Source organism: Akebia trifoliata, chromosome 14, assembly GCF_017979445.1.
Source record: "Akebia trifoliata isolate Shusen 1 chromosome 14, ASM1797944v1, whole genome shotgun sequence".
NCBI classification, from domain to species: domain Eukaryota; kingdom Viridiplantae; phylum Streptophyta; class Magnoliopsida; order Ranunculales; family Lardizabalaceae; genus Akebia; species Akebia trifoliata.
The window spans coordinates 12477982-12497142 of NC_141388.1; the positions used below are offsets into that span (position 1 = coordinate 12477982).

Genomic DNA, 19161 nt, shown 5'->3' on the forward strand with positions numbered 1-19161 from the left:
AAAACAACCAAGATGCATCTAAAATACAAATAGAATCCCAACGAACTAGAAAATCCTCAAAGAAAGTTCCCTTGAACTCTTTGAAAGTTTTTCCCTAAAAAACAATAGCCCCAAGATGTCTAAAATAAGATCATGCAGATCGCACTCTTTATCCTCAAAAATTTGTCTATTCCGCTCCTTCCAAGCCCCCAAGAAATAGCGAATGAAAGTAAACTCCAAAGGATCCACTTTGCCACTCTAAAGTGAGAACCCCTACATAACCAAGAAGATCCTTGAATGAGCAAGGAAAGCAACCAGCCAACCCAAAGAGACCAAGAAACTATAACCATACCTGGTGAGTATGAACACAATGCATTAACAAATGGTCCACTGTCTCATCATCATTGAGGCACAATAAGCAACGATTGGGCGTATGGAACACTCTTCTAATCAACTGATCCATCACAGTAACTCTACCCAACGCCGCTAGCCACACAAAGACAATAACCATAGATGGAACCTTTGTACCCCAAATGAACAAGGCTGGGAAGGCAACCGAAGGTGAGAGAGGCAACCCAGTAGTCTACATAGATCTCACCGTGAAAACTCCTTTGGTGCCACTCCAAAGTCTACGATCCTCTGAGTTTGCACCAAGCACCACTGTATCCTGTAGCACCAAAAGACTACCCACTCTACTCACTTCCCAATCATTGAAATACCGTCTAAACCCAAAATCCCAAGACTTGTCCCCACCTACATCTATCAAGAAGGATTCAATTGGCTTTTCTTGTTTGGTCGACAACCCATAGAGATCTAGATATAGGTCCATCAAAGGCACTTCCCCACACCAACTATCTTCCCAAAAGCGAACTCTACTACCCCTACCCACTTTGAACTTCAACTTCCTACAAAAAGTAGGCGTTCTCTTGAGAATACCTTTCCAAATATGCAATTGAGTCAATTTTAGATTCTCAATTGTTGCAGAACTAATTTTAGGCAAGGGAGTCAAGCTAGTTTTATGAGTTGTAGCCAAAACACAAATATGATATGCAAGACGTAATTATAATTTTGGGAGTTCGGTTTTTCTCTATGTTCTTCTACAAATATGTAATTGAGTTAGTCTTAGATTCTGACCTGTTGTAGAACTAACTTAAGGCAAGTGTGTCAAGTTAGGTTCACGAAACTTTAGTCTTAAGTCAAGTTTGTGAGCAACTAGGGAGATTTCTATTCTCTACATTATGGTAAGTTGAATTATTAAGAGAATATGAGTGCTCAAACACCCACTTCTATTTTTAAGGCCAATACCATGACTGGTGATAATGATAGGGTTTAAAATTTCATCTTAGTCCAAGATTGACTCAACAGAAACATTCCAAGCCAAATTGAAACATTCAATGTTTTGTTCCGGTCTCAGATGAAACTAGAATTTATACTTCTAAAAAGTTTCTAAAGTCTATTCCTATAATCGATAAAGCAATGAAAAGTGATTGCCAATAAGATAAACATCAAGATCAAACAATAGTGCCCTCCATCAAATGTAATTAAAGAATGCAAAAAAAGGTGTACATCTAAAAAGTTTCTAAAGCCTATTCCTATAATCGATAAAGGAATGAAAAGTCTTTTAATGACTAGGAGCTAGAAAGTTTAGCGAGATTTACAGATTGTGTGGACTTGAGCGGATGAACTATGATGTGGAGGACAGTCGGGTTTGGGTGGGCACTAAAGATGGTAACTTCACCGTGCAGTCGTTGTATTTAACTGAATACAGAGTGGCGATTACAATTTTCCTCACACCATGATTTGGAGTGCTTCTATCCCTTCCAAAGTTTCAGTGTTTATGTGGCTCACCACACTTGGGAGGTTGCCAACCATTGATCTTCTAAGAAAGAGTTTTATCTCACAAATTTTTGTTGTTTGTGCAAGAAAGACGAGGAGTCGGTGAATCATCTTCTTCTTCATTGCAAGTTTGTGAGTAAGATTTGGAGCCATTTTCTTGTTTTGTTTGATTTGGTGAGGTGTCTTCTGTACTCTTGGAAAGACTTGTTGGAAAGTTGGTTGGATTGGGGAAGACTTCTTAAAGGCAAAACACACCCTTTGGGGATTATTACCTTTGCTGTATGTTGGAGCATTTGGAAGGAGAGGAACCATCGTGGGTTTGAGGATAAAGAAAAGGATTTGCAAGATGCAGTCGTGGAGATCCTAGCTTTGTTGTTTTTTTGGTGTAAAAGGTTTAAAGAATTAGGGATATTTTCTTTGAGGATTTCCTTGTGAGGTGGGAAAGGGTCTGTAATCTAGATTTGGGGTGGTCTTCTTGGTGTTGTTCGCGGTTTTATCCACTTTTTGGTAGGTTTGTTTTCCTTGTTCCTTTTGGTTGGTCTCCTCAACCTTTGTCGTTTTAATGAAATCAAAATCATCTTTATCTATCAAAAAATAAATAAAGCAATGAAAAGTGACTGCCAATAAGATAAACATCAAGATAATAGTGAGGTCCATCAAATGAAATTAAAGAATGCAAAAGAAAAAAAGGTAAATCCAAGCCTATTACTATCATGAAACTAACCTAAATCAATTTGTTGATCAAGATCACTATTAGAATCTGATTTTTAGTCACTAGAAAGATATCCGATAGGTGTTAAATCACTGAATCAAGGAGAAAAGGAAGCTCGTAAGCCAAACCAATCATACTATGCATATCAAAATATGAGATGCCAGATCAAATGGCTAATCATTGCCAATCAACTGAATATTGGAAACAAGAAGTCATTCAAACTTGAGTGATTGAATTCAGAGCTATTAGTTTAGTGGGATCGGTGTACAAGATTATATCCAAGGTATTAGCTGACAGATTGAAGGAATTTTTGAAGAAATTAATTGGTCCTGAACAAGGTGCTTTCATTAGGGGAAGACAAATTCTGGATGAGGTGTTAATGGCTAATGAATGTCTAGACTCAAGAATTAAAGATAAAAATGCGGGGTTAATAGGAAAAATCGATATGCAGAAGGCTTATGACCATGTGAGCTGGGATTTTGTGGAGTATATGTTGGGTAGGATGGGATTTGGTTCTAGGTGAATTGGGTGGGTTATGAAGTGTATAACGTCGGTTTCTTTTTCCATCTTGGTCAATGGTAGTCCGGCTGGGTATTTTCGGAGTTCTAGGGGTTTGAGACAGGGGGATCCGTTATCCCCATTTTTATTCCTGATAGTGACTGACGCCTTGGGTAAATTGTTCAGGAGGGGGGTTGAGATAGGGAGATTATCTGGTTTTAGAGTTTCGAATGAGGGCCCTTTGATTTCGCATTTGCAATTTGCAGATGACACCTTAGTGTTCTTAGATCCTTCTAGGAACCAAGTGCGAGTTCTCCAGGTTTTATTAGGTTGTTTTGAGGCTATTTCAGGATTGCATTTCAATTTGCAGAAAAGCAAGTTATTTGGTGTTGGTGAGGTGCCGAATCTTTCAGTTTTAGCAGCTACTTTGGGCTGCAGGAGTGATATGCTTCCCTCGTCCTATTTAGGTTTACCTTTAGGGGCTCCTTACTGCAGTAAAAATATTTGGGAAGGAGTTATCGAGAAGATGGTGAAGAAATTGAGTACTTGGAAGGCTAAATATCTCTCAAAAGGGGGTAAGGTTACGTTGATTAAAAGTACTTTAACAAGTATTCCGATTTATTTTTTATCTTTGTTTTCGTTGCCCCAATTAGTGGAAGTTAAGATTGAAAGACTTATGAAGAATTTTCTGTGGAATGATAAAAATGGTGGTAGAAAGTATCATTTGGTGAATTGAAAGATGGTTTGCACTTCAAAGAAGAATGGAGGTTTGGGAATTCGAGGGCTCAGAATCACTAATAAAGCCCTTTTGGGCAAGTGGCTGTGGAGATTTGGGGAAGAAAGAGATAACCTGTGGAGGAAAATGGTCAAGGCTAAATATGGTGAGAAGAGATTTGGTTGGTATAGTGAAGAGGCTACAGGAGTTTATGGGTGTAGTGTGCGGAGAGGTATTCTGAAGGGTGTGGATAAGTTTGATAAGGAAATTAGATTTAGAGTTGGGACGGGGGACAAGGTAAGATTTTGAGAACATTTATGGTGCGGAAATTCATCTCTGTCTACTCAATTTCCTTCTTTGTATGCTTGCTATTTGAAAAAAAATAACTCCATAAGGCAATGTCTGACTCGGGACGGGAGCACGGATTCTTGGGATCTGGGATTTAGGAGGAACTTCAATGATTGGGAATTGACGGAGGTTACATCTCTTCTAGATCTCCTTAACTCTATCCAAGTCAAAGAAAACGAGCAGGACAGAAGGGAGTGGATCAAGGCTAAGGATAAGAAGTTCTCTATTAAGTCCTACTACTATTGTTTGTTACCGATGGGGGATATTTCGTTCGCTCCATCTGTCGTTTGGTCCAATCTTGTTCCTTCTAAGGTGTCTTTTTTTTATTTGGCTTACTTCTTTGGGTAGAATTCTCACGTTGGATAATCTGATCTATCGATGGTGGATTACTCCAAACTTTTGCTTTCTTTGCTCTAGGGATAGGGAGTCTGTCAATCACATTCTGATTCATTGTTCTTTTTCCAGAGTTATATGGATGTTTTTCTTATCTCGATTCCAGATAGATTGGGTTTTTCCTCTATCTTTCGTTGAGCTTCTGGAGGGGTGGAGATTCAATATCTTTTTCTCTAGAAAGAGACTTCTTTGGGCTATCCTTCCATTTGCTATCACTTAGGGCCTTTGGAGAGAGCGCAACAACAAAGTTTTCCAAGGAAAGGAGAGCTCGTCTCATACAATGATCTTAGAGATTTTGGGATTACTCTTTCTTTGGTCCAAGTTGAAGAAAGATTTCGAGGGAGTTAACTTCGAAGATTTTGTTTTTAATTGGGATATCATTTGTGGCGCTTAGCCCCCCATTGGATTTGTGTTTTTGCTTTCTTTTTTCTTTGTTGTGTTGTTTCTCTTTTCTTGCTGTTTGGGGGCTATCTCAGCCTCCCTATCTTCTTTTGATTAATACAAGTTATATTTATCAACAAAAAAAAAAAAGTCTTTCAAACTTAATGAACTGAGGATGAATTTAAAGGTTTAATTTCTTGACTGAAATCCAAAAAAAAGGTCTCCTAACTACCAAACAAAAGGAACCAGCTTTACTCAATGGGAATAATTGCATACTCAACAAGGTGTACAACAGAAGGTATCATCGCCAAGCTGACAGGACGATCACAGCACTAACTGAAACCCATGTCAGGTTGGCTAAAGAGAGTTAAAAGAGATATTCCAGACCTTTCTGACTTCATATGTCAACATATAGGTGTCTTAGGACAGGAGAGATCATCAGACCAGTCTCGAATTCCTGTACTAACAATTCCCGTTCGCTAGTCTCCTCTCTCCACTCTCCCTCAGCTCTAGCACTTCCTCTTCTCCCCTCAACACAACAGCAACAAAAGGAAATTGATGTTAAGGCAGAAGTCGGGACTATCTCACTCGACTCAACCCTAACTCGGTATTAACATTTATGATTTAGCCTATGCCTCATCCACCATCATATAACCCCAATGATGGAATTCCATGTAAATTTTTCAGAGAACTCATGTTGTTTTGATGGCATCATGCACATTTAGCATGAACAGCTATAACTTGTTACAAGGGCATGTTAGTTCCAAGCTTCAAATCAGTTTTACACGTTTTCACAGTTTTTATCTGCCCTGACCATTTTCTCGGTCTGGAAAACTGTAAGAGAAACCAGATAAGCTTAGAAAAAAGAGCCTACCAATCCTTGAACTTCAGGAAATTTGAGAGTTCATAATATACATATCCAGCAGCACCATAAGCAGCATCCTTAAGAAGCATCCCCGGAGTAATTGCAGTATCTGATGCTGGGCAACCATTCATCGCCTCTTGAAGAATAGAAACAACCACAGGACCTAGCAGCTGAAAAAGGGTAATAAAGATCTCATAGGAGTATTGTTTTTTACCAATTCCATGGTTAATGCTAAAAATGTAATCATACCAATGACAAACATGCACTAAAAATTAGGTTACTCCAAAGAAGTGGGCACACTTACTTGGCTATGGTTTTCAAACAAAATGATGTATAGAGCTTCTGCACATGGCCTCATCTTTTCTGTCCACTGAACCATATCTTGTTCATGATGAAAAGATTCAGGGTTCTGATGCCACTCATCTAAATCACTTGCTGTGAAAACAAAATACCTGCTTAAAAAAAAAAAAAATTAATTTTCCTAAAGAAAATGTTTCCTAAGGCAACTGATTCTTAGACCGAAAAGCAACAGTAACAAGTTAAAAATCCAAGAGAAAGTGTCTTTTCAATGAATCCAACTAAAAGACACAATAATCAACCCAGACTAACCGAACAATTTATGCAATTCAACAAGAAAGGTGCTAAATGGTAATATACACATTCACCTATAATTAAGGTACCGTTCTAAGGAAGATAACAATTAAGTTGCATCCAAATGCACAACAAAAATTGGTTTCAAAGTAAATGGAGTTTAGCAGGAAACAAAACACAACTTCTGTTATCATCATTTTCTAATGTCATCGTCGCCATTTCCTTGCAAAGGATTGAAGAAGACAATTCATTATCAAATGTTCGGAAAAAAAAACTTATTTTTTTCCTTTTTCAAATTTCCTTGCTTGCTTAGCAGAAAAAAAAAATCAAATGTTTGGAAATAATTAATAGAGCTGTCCAAGAATTTAAATAAACAAAGAGAGTAATCCAGGCAATATAAAGTTTCCATCTGTCATTATTCATTACCTTCTTATCAGTGTGTTACACAACATTACTACACGTTCATTGGGTAAAAGAGACGTAAGTATATCACTGACAACACGGGAAATGTTTTTCTTCATCTGCTCCGTTGTAACCCCATTTCCATTAAGCACCCGACCGGTGAGACTTGGTTTATATTCTTTGCACTCCAATATTGACTTCACCATGACCATGCATTGAATCAGGAATTGCTCAAAAGATATTATTTCTGGTTCAGGATTTGTAATCCGATTCAGACAGAAGTCCATAACAGGTGGAAGTACACATTTATCACCAAATGAATAAGGATGCCTGCCTTGCACTATGACCAAAATTTTCATTAACTTAGTACAAGCCCTTTTTGTGAAGTCCCAAAATTTAGGATGCCGCTCTTGGAAAGATGAATCTGCATTATCAAGATGAATATTAACATTAATACTTAAAATTGGAGAATATCAAGCTTGTGAAAGTGGATTTATTTTTATTTTTTTTGTTTAAAGGCAGGTAAAAAAGAAATCCCCAATATATATCCCATAAGAATATGAAAGATAGTAATATATTAGAAGTTGAAAGATTCACGAGACAAGATAGCTATATCATACACATAGGTTGCGATGGTATTAATTTTCTAACTTCTGAGTAACTTCTGCAAGAACACTTTGATGAAGAAACTTCAATGCTGGTACTTTTCAGCAACAGAAGTTCATTTGGTACTGTAATTTACAAATGTACTTAAATAATAAAAGGACCATTGTAAGAATTTACGATCAAAATAACAGTTATTTTGTAGTACATGGGTTCAAACCCACAATCAATTTATAACCTACTTCCCACAAATACAAAAGCCAATAGCCAAAGACAGAAATGTTTTGTAGTATGGCGGGTTTCGAATTCACAAACAATTTACAACAAACCTACTTCCCACAAATACAAAAGCCAATAGCCAGACACAGAAGCGTTATTTATTAATTTTTTTTTATAAAGAAAGAGACAGAAATTGTTGGTGATTTGCTTCTTATTTCAAGAACTTCATCCTGATGAAGTTTTCATAAAGGCATTTTTTAAAATTAGTAGTAGTAAAGTGACTTTCTCCAACTTCTTCCAAGTCAAAGTGGCAAAAACACTCTTACCGTGTTACTGAATGCTATCAAATATAAACCGTATAAGATTTCCAAGAGAAGTTTGTGGCTGATGATGTTTTCTTCTCTCATTCATGCATAGTTCTTCTCAACCTCCTAATCTTTTGTACTTGTTCTTTATCATCTAATAAAATTCAATACTTACTAAAAACAAAAAATTCTCAAGAACAAGAGAGTCATTACAAGTATCATCACCAACTCTAGGAGGGTGACTTTTGATTGTTGGGATCAAACAAGGTTTTGAGAAAATAACAAAATAAAGTTAGCATGAAAAGACGTAGACCTAGAAAAACGAAGAGATCAACAGATCTTACTATGGAGAATTTAAAACACAAACACACAATCGCAAACAATCCTCAGGATTGACATAATGGGACCAATTCTAGTACTCAACAAGACAAGATTTAGTCAGTATGGCACTTCCAAGTTCCAACAATGAGCCTACAATACAGGCATAGCATGCTGAAGCACACAAAAAAATGATGAATTGCTCCCAAGGCAACATTAAACAATTAAAAATCATCTCCAAAACTATCTTCAAGATAACTTGAATGATGAACAAAGAAACTACACTAAACAATATCAGAGATGCAGCAGGACAAAGCACTCCTACAAGATAATGGTAGATGGAGACTTGAGGTGGAATATTCAAAATGAAAGAAAAATCTTACAGTATGGAAGAAGTGACTGAATAGCGTTCAAGAACACAGGGCAGACTTCCTTGACTGGCTGCACCTCCTAAAAAGATACAAAGCACAAATGATAAGTCACTTTACTGCATTAGTGGGAAGTCATATTAACAAACAGGATGAAGGTGCCAGCTTGCTAAGTTGGTTGAAGTCTGAGTACTGAGACTACAACCAAGGTTCAAACCCTGCCTTTACCGACAAATTACAGACCACTAATCTCGTTTGCGTAGCAAAAAAAATATTGACAAACAGGACGAAGCATATCCAGAAACTTCGAATTCAACTGTAGGAAGAGCATTGCAGAATACCTGTAAAGATTTAGCATCACTTTGAAATCCTGAAACAATAAGTTGCCTCACTACCTTCGAACACAACATCCATCTCTCACATGTTAAATAGAGATTATCTTGATGTTCCACCGAAGAATTTAAAGTAAAGCTCTGGGCAAGTGCAGAGAAAGCATGCACTATGGTCTGCACATCACGTTGCCAAAGGTGCCAACTATATTCGAAAAGAAGGGAGGATATCTGCAATAAACATATCCACAAAACTTGTGTTGGTTAAAACTGTTATAAAAACTAAGTTTTCTTCCTTCGAAACAAACAGAAATGTAAGTCATCAAGGGATTAGTTCCATCCTTAATGAATTGGCTGGAAAAACTAATGTACAGAAAAGTTATATAAATAACAAAGGCTTAAAGAAGAAACTAATGGTATCTGTCGGTAGAACGAAAAAACAAAATAGATAACACCAAATCTTGAACATCGGATTCCCTCCCTTCAAAAATATGACTATTGTACTCTTTCCAAATACCCCAACAGATTGCAGAAGGGGCCAAGCACCAAAGAATCTTCTTTGACAATGAAAAAGAGCCTCCACAAGCAGCCCAAATTTCAAACAGCAACTTAACTGAAACCGGAAAGCAGCCCTCTAAACCAAAAAGAAACAAGAAATGCAACCAAATCTGACAAGCAATCCGGCAGTGAAGGAATAAAGGATCCATTGTTTATGGGGAAGATCTACACAGACAGCACTAATTAGGAGAAATGAAGCCTCTTCTGATTAACTGATCCAATGTTGGCAACCTCCCCAAAGCCACTAACCAGATAAACAAATAGATCTTTGAAGGCACCTCCCCACCCCAAACAAACAGATGGGGGAAATCCGTAGAACTCCCTGGAGATTAGACGTGGTACAACAATTTGACAGGGAACCTCCCCTCCCTACCCCCCCCCCCCCCACCCCCACACACAACATTTGATCTTCCACATGAATGTTCTTAACCAAATGGATCAAAGTCCCCAATCATTAAAAGCCCTCCTAAACCCAAAATCCCAATTAGTCTCCCCATTTTTTTATAGGTAAACAAAATTTTATTAATATTAATAAAGAAGCGAAAAGTGGACGAGATGACCAACCAAAGATACAACAAAAGCAACAATCAACATAGATCTCAAAAATAACATAGAGTATCCCATCTAAAAACAAAAACCTCAAAGAATACCCCTTTAAAATCTATGTCCCCTTTACACCAATCAAATAGAAGCCTGAGAATAAGTAAAATTATGTCGTGATCAACCCTTTCCAACCCCGAAAATATTTTCTTATTCCTTTCAAACCAAATGCCCCAGCATATTGCAAAAGGAAGCGAGGCCCAAAGCTTTTTTTCTTGCCAGAGAACGGGTTTGAGGAGCAACATACGAAAAGAAAAAAGTACTCATATAGAAAAACCCAGCTTATATTGAAGAGTTTCAAGAAATGGTACCATAATCGCGAGACAACAAGACAATTTATAAGGATATGACCAATGGATTCGCCATTCTTAAAACACAAGGCACAAAAATTTGGTGTTATGAACCCTCGTTTAATAAGAATATTGAGACTAATCACTCTACCAGAAACCACAAGCCAAGCAAAAAAGGAGATTTTAGAAGGAACCTTGGCCCCCCAAATTGAATTCACTGGAAAGGAATCGTACCTATGAGATAAAAGATTATCTCTGAAAGAAATAACCGAGAAGCGTCCTTTGTTCAAGCAAGTCCATTCCCGACTATCGTTTTGTGAAGGCTCTATCCAAACATTGTCGAGCATTTTTTTTTTTTATCAATAAAGATAATTTTATTGAAAAAGAAAGAGAACAAGGGGGGTCGAGGAGACCAACCCAAAACAAAAAAAGCAAAAGAAAATGGAACAAAAAACAACAGAGAACCCCAAAGAATATTACACTAGCGACAAAGAACATACCCTATCCCATCTAACCACAAAATCTTCGAAGAAAACCCCTTTGAATTCCTTGTAAAGTTTGCTCCAAGAGAACAAGATAGCCAAAATAGATTGAACTAAATCTTCAATCTTTGACTCTTTCCCCTCAAAAATGCGACGCTCTTTCTAGATGCCCCAACAAATGGCAAAGGGAGCCAAGAACCAAAGAATCAGCCCAAAAGAAGAAAATGAACCTCCCCAAGCCAGCCACGATTCCCAAACCAGTTTAACCGAGCAAGGAAAACAACCCATCAAATCAAAAAGAGAAAAGAAGTGTGACCATATCTAATAAGCAACCCGACAATGAAGGAACAAGTGATCCGAAGTTTCTGCGCAAGATCTACACATACAACATTGATTCGGATAAATGAAGCCTCTTCTAATTAACTGATCCAATGTAGGAAGTCTCTAAAACCGCCGACCAAATAAAGGCCGAGATCTTAGAAGGAACTTTGCCAATCCAAACAAAGGAATGAGGGAATGTTGCCAAACTCCTTGGAGCAATAATATCGTACATAGATTTGACAAAAAATTTCCCATCCCTAGCACCAACCCATATTTTACGGTCATCCAATGAACCCTCCGTGCGACTATTCTCCACAAAATAAATCAATCTACCTAAATTTTCCAATTCCCAATCACTAAAGGCCCATTTAACCCAAAGTCTCAGTTGTTCGTCTTGTTCCCAATGATTTTAAAACGAGAAATAACTTGATTTTTTTTAAAGGACAAATTGAAAAGTTCTGAGAAAAAATCCTTAAGTAGACCATCCCCACACCATCAATCCTCCAAAATCTCATCTTACTCCCTCTCCCAACCATAAATTTCAACATTTTTCTTAAATAAAGAGAGCCTTCTCAAGATACCTTTCCACACCCCACACCCCACACCCCACACCCTAACCCACTCTCCCACCCATTCATACTCACCCCATATTTATCCACAATCACTTTCCTCCACAAGCTCTCCCCCTCTTCACCAAACGTCCATAGCCACTTGCTCAACAAAGCCGAGTTCATAGAACTAAAATTACAAAAGCCGAAGCCACCATTTTTCTTAAGTAAACACAACTTCCTCCAGCTCACCCAATGATGTTTCTTGATACCATCTTTCTCATGTCACAAGAAATCACGACAAATTCTACCAAATTGCACTTCCACACTCCTAGGCAAAGAAAACAAGAAGAAAGAGTAAATAGGGATGCTAGCCAATGTGCTTTTGATGAGAGTAATTTTCCCCCCTGTCGATAGAAGCTTCGTCTTCCATCTACTTAACCTCTTCCTCATCTTTTCAAGAACTAGTTCCCAAATTTCCTTACTTCTGTACCTCGCCACAATGGAAGACCTAAATAAGTGGATGGTAAGACCCCCATTTGAAAACCAATAGACGTCGCCACTACCTCCACTCTTTCCACATCGCCAATCACAAACAGTTTACTTTTACGGAGTTTAACCAGAATGCTAGAAATTGCCTCAATGCACCCAAGAATGTCACTCAAGAAAATCAATTGTCCCAAAGAATAATCCAAAAAAATCAATGTACATCCACGAACTGAAGATGTGAAATCACATGGCCGCTCGCCCCAACTATAAAGCCTAAAAACTTGCCCACATCTACTGCCATGGGCAACATCCTCCCCAAGGCTTCCATAACTATCACAAACAAGAAAGGTGATAACGAATCTCCTTGACGAAACCCCTTCGAGTTTCTAAATTGACCTATAGGAGACCAAAATCGAGAAGGTGGATGTGGAAATGCATTTCATAGTCCACTGAACTCACCTTTCGCTAAATCCCATTCTCCTCAACAAATACTTCACCAAGTTCCAATTAACACAATCATTGGCTTTTTCCAAATCTATTTTACAAACAAAAGCTTGGAGCTTTATATTTTCTATGAGAATCAATGCATTCATTTGCTATGAGGACACCATCTAAAACTTGTCTCCCTGCTACAAAAGCTCCTTGGGCTGAACCAATGATGTTACCAAGTACTATCTTTAACCTAACTACTAAGACCTTTGAGATGATCTTATACACTGAGCTCACCAAACTAATAGGTCTAAGATCCATGATATATTCTGTTCCTGTAACTTTTGGAATCAAGGCAAGGAAAGTGCAATTTGACCCCAAATCCAGGAAACCTTCCCTGAAGAAATCATTCAAGATAGTCATTACATCATCTCTCACCATCTCTTAGCAAACTTTGAAGAAACCCATAGAGAGCCCATCTAGCCCCAGGGCTTTATCACTAGCCATACCACTAACCACTAACCACTCCCCATACTTTGTCTACATCAAAAGCCCTTTCTAACCATCTTTACTAATTTGGAGTGATACTATCAAAATGCAAGTGATCGAGGGTTGGTCTGTTTACAGAATCTTCAGAATAAAGATTATTATAGAATTGCACTACCCCATCACATACCTCCTCACCCACCCTCCACAGACCATTAACTTTAAGCTTCGAGAGGAAATTAATCCAACTACGGAAATTTGCCATGTGATGGAAGAAGGTAGTATTTCTATCCCCCTCCTTGAGCCACTAAACTCTTGACTTTTGCTTCCAAATAATATCCTCCATAGCCTCTAACTTTTGAAAATCAACTTTAAGATTTACTAGTCTTGTTCTCTCCTTAATAGCCAAGTACCCTCTCTCCTCCTTACCATCCATCTCTCGTAATTCCACATTGTAGAGCATTGTTGAGCTTTGAAAACAAATTTGCCAATTCTTGGATTTCCCAATCATTCAAGACCCACGTAAAACTCAAGTCCCAAGAAGTGTCGTCCCCATTGCAAACCCAGAATGCCGAGATGAGCATATACTTTTCGGAAGATAAATCATAAAGTGAAGGAAACTGCGCTAATAAGAGTCTCACCATCCCAATTATCTTCCCAAAAACAAAGCCTCTCCATTACCCACCTTAAAACTTAGTCACTTCCTAAACTCTTGGCTCCCCTTAAGATTGTTCTTCAAAACGCCACAACCAAAAAATCCCCTAACTTCACCACTTTCCCACCCAAAAGGTTTTTTACCAAACTTTTCTTGTATTATTTTCCTCCGTCGACTCTCATTTTCCTCGCCAAAATGCCACAACCACTTTCCAAGTAAGGCAACATTACTTTTCCTAAAACCTTTTAACCTTAAGTCACCATTTTTCTTTGGGGAGCACACCACCTTCCACTTCACCAAATGTTATTTACGATTTCATTCCACAAAAAGTCCCTAATCAATCTTTCCAATTTTGCCTCAACATTCTCGACAAAGTGAAAAGAGAAGTGATAAACTGAGATGCTCTCCAAAGTGCTTTTGATTAGAGTCAATTTTCCACCTTTGGGCAAATACTTTGTTTTCCAAGGGCTCAGCTTCTTTCCCACTCTCTCAATCACTGAATCCCAAATTGAATGACTATGTTTGGCCTTTTTCAAAGACAAATCAAATAAGTTAGAGAAGTGCTCCTTGAGTAGTCCGTCCCCACACCACCAATACTCCCAAAATCTCACCTCGGTACCTCTCCCAACCTTGAACTTAACTTTTTTCCTAAATAAAAAAAGCCTACTTAAGATACCTTTCCACACACCATAACCCAAATTTCTCCACAACCACTCTCCTAAAAAGCATTTTGCATCCTTGTTTTTTCTTTTCTTTTTTTTCCTTTTTTTTTTTTTTTTTTTTTTGGGGGGGGGGGGACGTTAATGATTGGAAAGGTCTAAAAAAGAGTGGAATGTGACCCAGCCGAGATGTCCAATCTGCCTTGGTTTTATTGAAGTTTATGTGGTCCTCTGTGTTACGTAGATACTTCAAAATGGAACATTTTTTTATAACCAAACATTTTATTGAAAAGAACAAAACAAAGAAAAGGAAAAGAACTAAAAGCAACAAAAACAAGCAAATCAACCCCAAAAACAAGATCACCCACTACAAATGCTCTCCCACCTTAACAAGAAATCTTCAAATTGAAACTATGGCTAACACTTCACTTGTATGTTTAAAAGTATCATATGATAACATAGGTGGTACTCAAAATCCTTGTAAGCAATTCGAATATGGGAAAAGTATGGCACAGGAAAAGTTCAAATGTAATTCAAAATTGAAATGAAATAAATATGGTAAGAAATCCTATCAACATAATGGGGAATGGTAAGAATATGGTGAAGAATATATTCACATTTAATAGGGTTTTCTTCCAAAAAACATAATAAAATATTTGGTATAAATACATGTGTGCACATATATTACAAAATGCTTAGCAAACAAATTAAAGAAGAAACAGTGTGTGTGTGTGTGTGTGTGTGTGTGTGTATGAGGACGGTTCAAGGGACAAACATTGTAACAACGGTTTTTGTTCTATATTGGTCAAGATCAGAAGTTTTGAAATGAGCTGATTTTTTGTGAGGATGATCTCCTCGCTATAGAGATCATCCTCACAAAAAATCAGCCCATTTTAAAACTTCTAACCCTAGTTTACAATGTTGAAGAATAGTAGAGCGTCAATTATTTGTAAACCACTTTTGATGGAGTTATAAGTTTTGGAATGGGCTAATTTTTTTGTGAGGATGATCTCCTCACCAAAGAGATCATCCTCACAAAAAATCAGCCCATTCCGAAAGTTCTAACCCATATAGGACAAAAAACATTGTCACAATGTTTGTCCCTTGAACCATCCCATGTATATACACACAAACATATAAAGAAGGGGTATAATTGTAATATAGAGCTACTTAACTAAAGGGCATTTGTGAAAAAGAGAGCTCTAGAAGATTTTGGCCAACTCTATGTGGTCAACGTATATAATTGACCAAAGGACAACATTCAAAATCACATATATTCTGGAAGTCATTCTCTCTTGTTGGGTGTCATTTTCTCCTTATTGTGTTAGGAAAGAAAATTGTTGACGAGACCGCACTACAAGAGACAAGTCACTAAGGTAAAAAGCTGTGGGAAAGCCAGTGGCTGGATCCAGAGGTTATGGCAGTAAGAGATTTCACAGAATTGAAGGTTGGATACAGACAATTTTGGCGAAGTAATATCAACATCCTAAGAGAGTACAAGGTATGTTTCCAAAGACATGAAATTTTGATATGAAGTTTGAAATGATTTTAGCATAGATTTTACTTTAGGATCATATTTCAAGACTCAAGCAAGATATAGAAGTAGTGTGAGATGTCTCGGTACGGTAGGGACTAAGACATGGTTCATAAGTGTATCATGATTCACAATGGATGGCTATATGTATAGGTTATATCATTGTATCGAGTTAATCTGAATCATATCGTCTAATGGGAGTTGTTGAATCATCTAAGACACGATTCACTGAGAAACGAGATTTAAAATCTCGTCTCGAGGCAATATTACGGTCTGGAGAAAAATAGATATGATCTTGACTGAAACATTTTGAGACAATCTAAAACATTCCAAAACAATCAATATTGAAAGTCACAATATTATTCTGCTTTCACCTAAAATCGAAATGTTTTGCTGAAATATTTCAAAATGGAACGAAACTTAGAACCATGATAAGTGTAGACAACCCAAATTGCACTAACGATGCCCAAAATTTGGTAAAATCCAAAGTTTCACTGTCATTTATAAAATGGTCAGTGCAAAGGGATAAAAGGTCGAGGTTTAGTCCAAGTTCACGGGATCATGGACTTGGGACCCACAAAATGCAAGGAAATCCTTTCTCTAGGTACATATGAGTCAAATCAATCAAAAGGGCAAAATGTTTAGGCCTTTGCTCATGTGCCACGTGTCTAAATACAAGTGAGTTTGCTTTTGCAAAAGGTGTGCATATGGACAAAGAACCACTTCAACTTTACTTTTTTAGATAATTACATGAGAACCAAAGTCCCTTTTGATACATGGCATGCTTCCACCATCCTGCTAAAGTCTTTGACACTTGGTAAGGTTTTAGAGGCTTAAAAGAAATATCTTGATGCAAATTTACCACTCTAGGCCCATATGATTATTTTAATCACCCAAAAAGTCAAGAGACATAAAGTGGTGAACTTCCCACTTTACCCCTTCCATTAAGGATGAGAATTAAGGTTAGTGTGAGACATGGTCCATGCAAATAAGTGAAAAATTAGGGGCATAGACCATTTTACCCTCCAAAGTCAAAGTAAAAAAATTGTTTCTTTTGTCATTTGACCGCATGTCCCACCCCAACAGGTTTGTTTTTTGTAAAAGATGTCCATGTAGACTAGAAGAATAATGTACCATTGCTTTTATGGATATTTACATGAGTCAAAAGTACTTTTGGCCACATGGCATACCCACCTTCATGTTCCCAAAAGCACTTGCCACATTGGCACCTACTTTTTCTCATCACCATAAAAACCAAGCTACATGTCATCCTCTCTAAAGAAGGCTCAAGAAGCCCTGCCACTTCGCACTCCCTTATAGGCTCTTTTACATCTCATTAATTGGTAAGTAATTAACCTCCTAATCTCATTGGTACCAAGAGACAAAAGACCATCAATCCCCTTAATTGAGAGAGGGGATTAAGATGTTCCTTCAAAAAACTATCTTTGATTAAGAACTTAGACCATTTTATCTCTAAGGCCTTCTTGAGAGTACATAAATAGGGGTCTCACATTCTCTCCCTCCCAAACACACACACTCTCTCTCTCTCCCAAACACTATTATTTTCAAGTTTGAAGAACAAAGAAGAAGAAGATCAAGAAGAATTTGAAATGGAATTACATAATCTAGGCATCTTTTCTAAGGATTTCTCCTTCCAATCCTCTCATTTTCTTTTTGAAACTTAGAAGCCTTATATGCAAACACTCTTCCCCAACTCTATCCAAATCAACCGGTGAAGCCTTATTTGGGGAAGGCCTCTAAACAATGGACCCAGAAGAGGATGTAGGAGGGATACCCTAGATCTTCAAATCCTATTTTTTCTTCACTATATATAATTATAAATAAATGACAAAATGAGCATATTAGCAATTCTCCTAGAGTCAAGCCCTTTGTCCTTGCCTAGATCTAAAAGTCAAACTTGAGAGAATGATGTGTTCATGTAGTGTAACTTGCCTATGGCCAAAGAAGAAAGGACGCCACCTTATGGGATCTCTCATCCTGCCAACTGAGCTAAATAAATTTTCCAATGGAAAACATCTCACGCATCATTTCCTTTCATTTTTCACAACTTAGAGCATTTCCCCACGCTAATGGGACAATGCTACAAAAACAATGAAGATAGCTAATTTGGTGGGCTGACTTGGGACAGATTGTTCTCTCTCACGAGAAAAGCTTTTGGGTTAATTCCAATTGGAGAATAATCATCTTGAAATCAACTTTCTGCCAATCAAAGGTATCAATAATCTTTTAAGTAAATTGGCAGATACAGTCCAAAGAAGAAGCATGTATCTGTGCCTATAAAAAGTTAAGGACAAGAACTTCCCAAAGCTATAACTCCCAAACCAAGACTTAAAATGGGCTGGTTCTGTTTTTTTTTTATAGAACCATATTGACGTCTAGTTCATCCTAGTAAACAAGCTCTCCAATTGGATTTGAATTGTTTGGATTAAAGCAATGATTTTACGCAAAGGTCCAAAATTCAGATTGCTGAAATTTTTAGACATCTAAATCCAAGCTTGTCCTATTTTGCATTTACATCTAAAATTGATTTAAATGCATTTTGTAGAAGCCCATGGGCCTAACTCATCCTCACAATACCGGCTTGTAAGGTGAGGATTGCCCCAAGCTTATATATAGTCCAATGCCCCAAGTTTATATATAGTCCAAGGTCTTGATACTCAGGCGACGTGGGACTATCACTCACACATTTTATTAACATATTTAGGCCAAAATAAATTTGCTCAAAAGTTTCCCATTAAATGGGATCAACCAAAGAACTAGTTTAAAATTTGACTTGGTTCTAACATAGAACCTAAATTTTGCCCCTAAATCCACTTCCACAAACAACTCAAAGTTTTCTCAGTCTTTAAAAATGACCAAGTTCATTAAGTAGCATCTTGGTCATAGAGAAAATGGGGTGCCTAACACCTTCCCCTCCTCTGCAGCCAAATCCCCTTAATCAAATCTCTATGGTTTGACCATAGGAGTCATTACTTTTTGGAAAAGAGTTTCTTCAAAAGACAATCAGTTTTTGGGTGACCATTCAAACCCTAAAATAAATGAATGACGGCAACGCCAAATTTAAAGTAGCGTAGAATTTTCCCTTGAGAAAACCACATAGTTACACAAAAGATTGTTGATATTAGATGATTTGTTTATATTGGATGTGCTTTGCTCAAATAGTCCAGATCGCCATTAAAAAAATAATCTCATCAAAACAAAACAAAAAAATGTTTTTATTCTTTCAA

The 19161-nt window shown here is 37.5% G+C and overlaps 1 protein-coding gene across 3 annotated transcripts in view; it reads right to left on the bottom strand.

Annotated features, from left to right (window-relative positions):
• Positions 1-19161, bottom strand: part of LOC147386326 (ARM repeat superfamily protein) — a 48525-nt gene that overhangs the window by 20824 nt on the left and 8540 nt on the right. For all 3 annotated transcript variants that reach the window (XR_015171737.1, XR_015171738.1, XM_086422478.1), the window contains exons 6-10: positions 8875-9093; positions 8549-8615; positions 6745-7144; positions 6032-6179; positions 5737-5897 (exon numbers count right to left, since the gene is read on the bottom strand). Coding sequence is in view for 1 of the 3 variants with exons in the window: in XM_086422478.1 (XP_086278604.1) it covers positions 5737-5897; positions 6032-6179; positions 6745-7144; positions 8549-8615; positions 8875-9093 (995 nt within the window). In the remaining 2 variants the exon portion in view is untranslated. The remainder of the gene's footprint in view (positions 1-5736; positions 5898-6031; positions 6180-6744; positions 7145-8548; positions 8616-8874; positions 9094-19161) is intronic.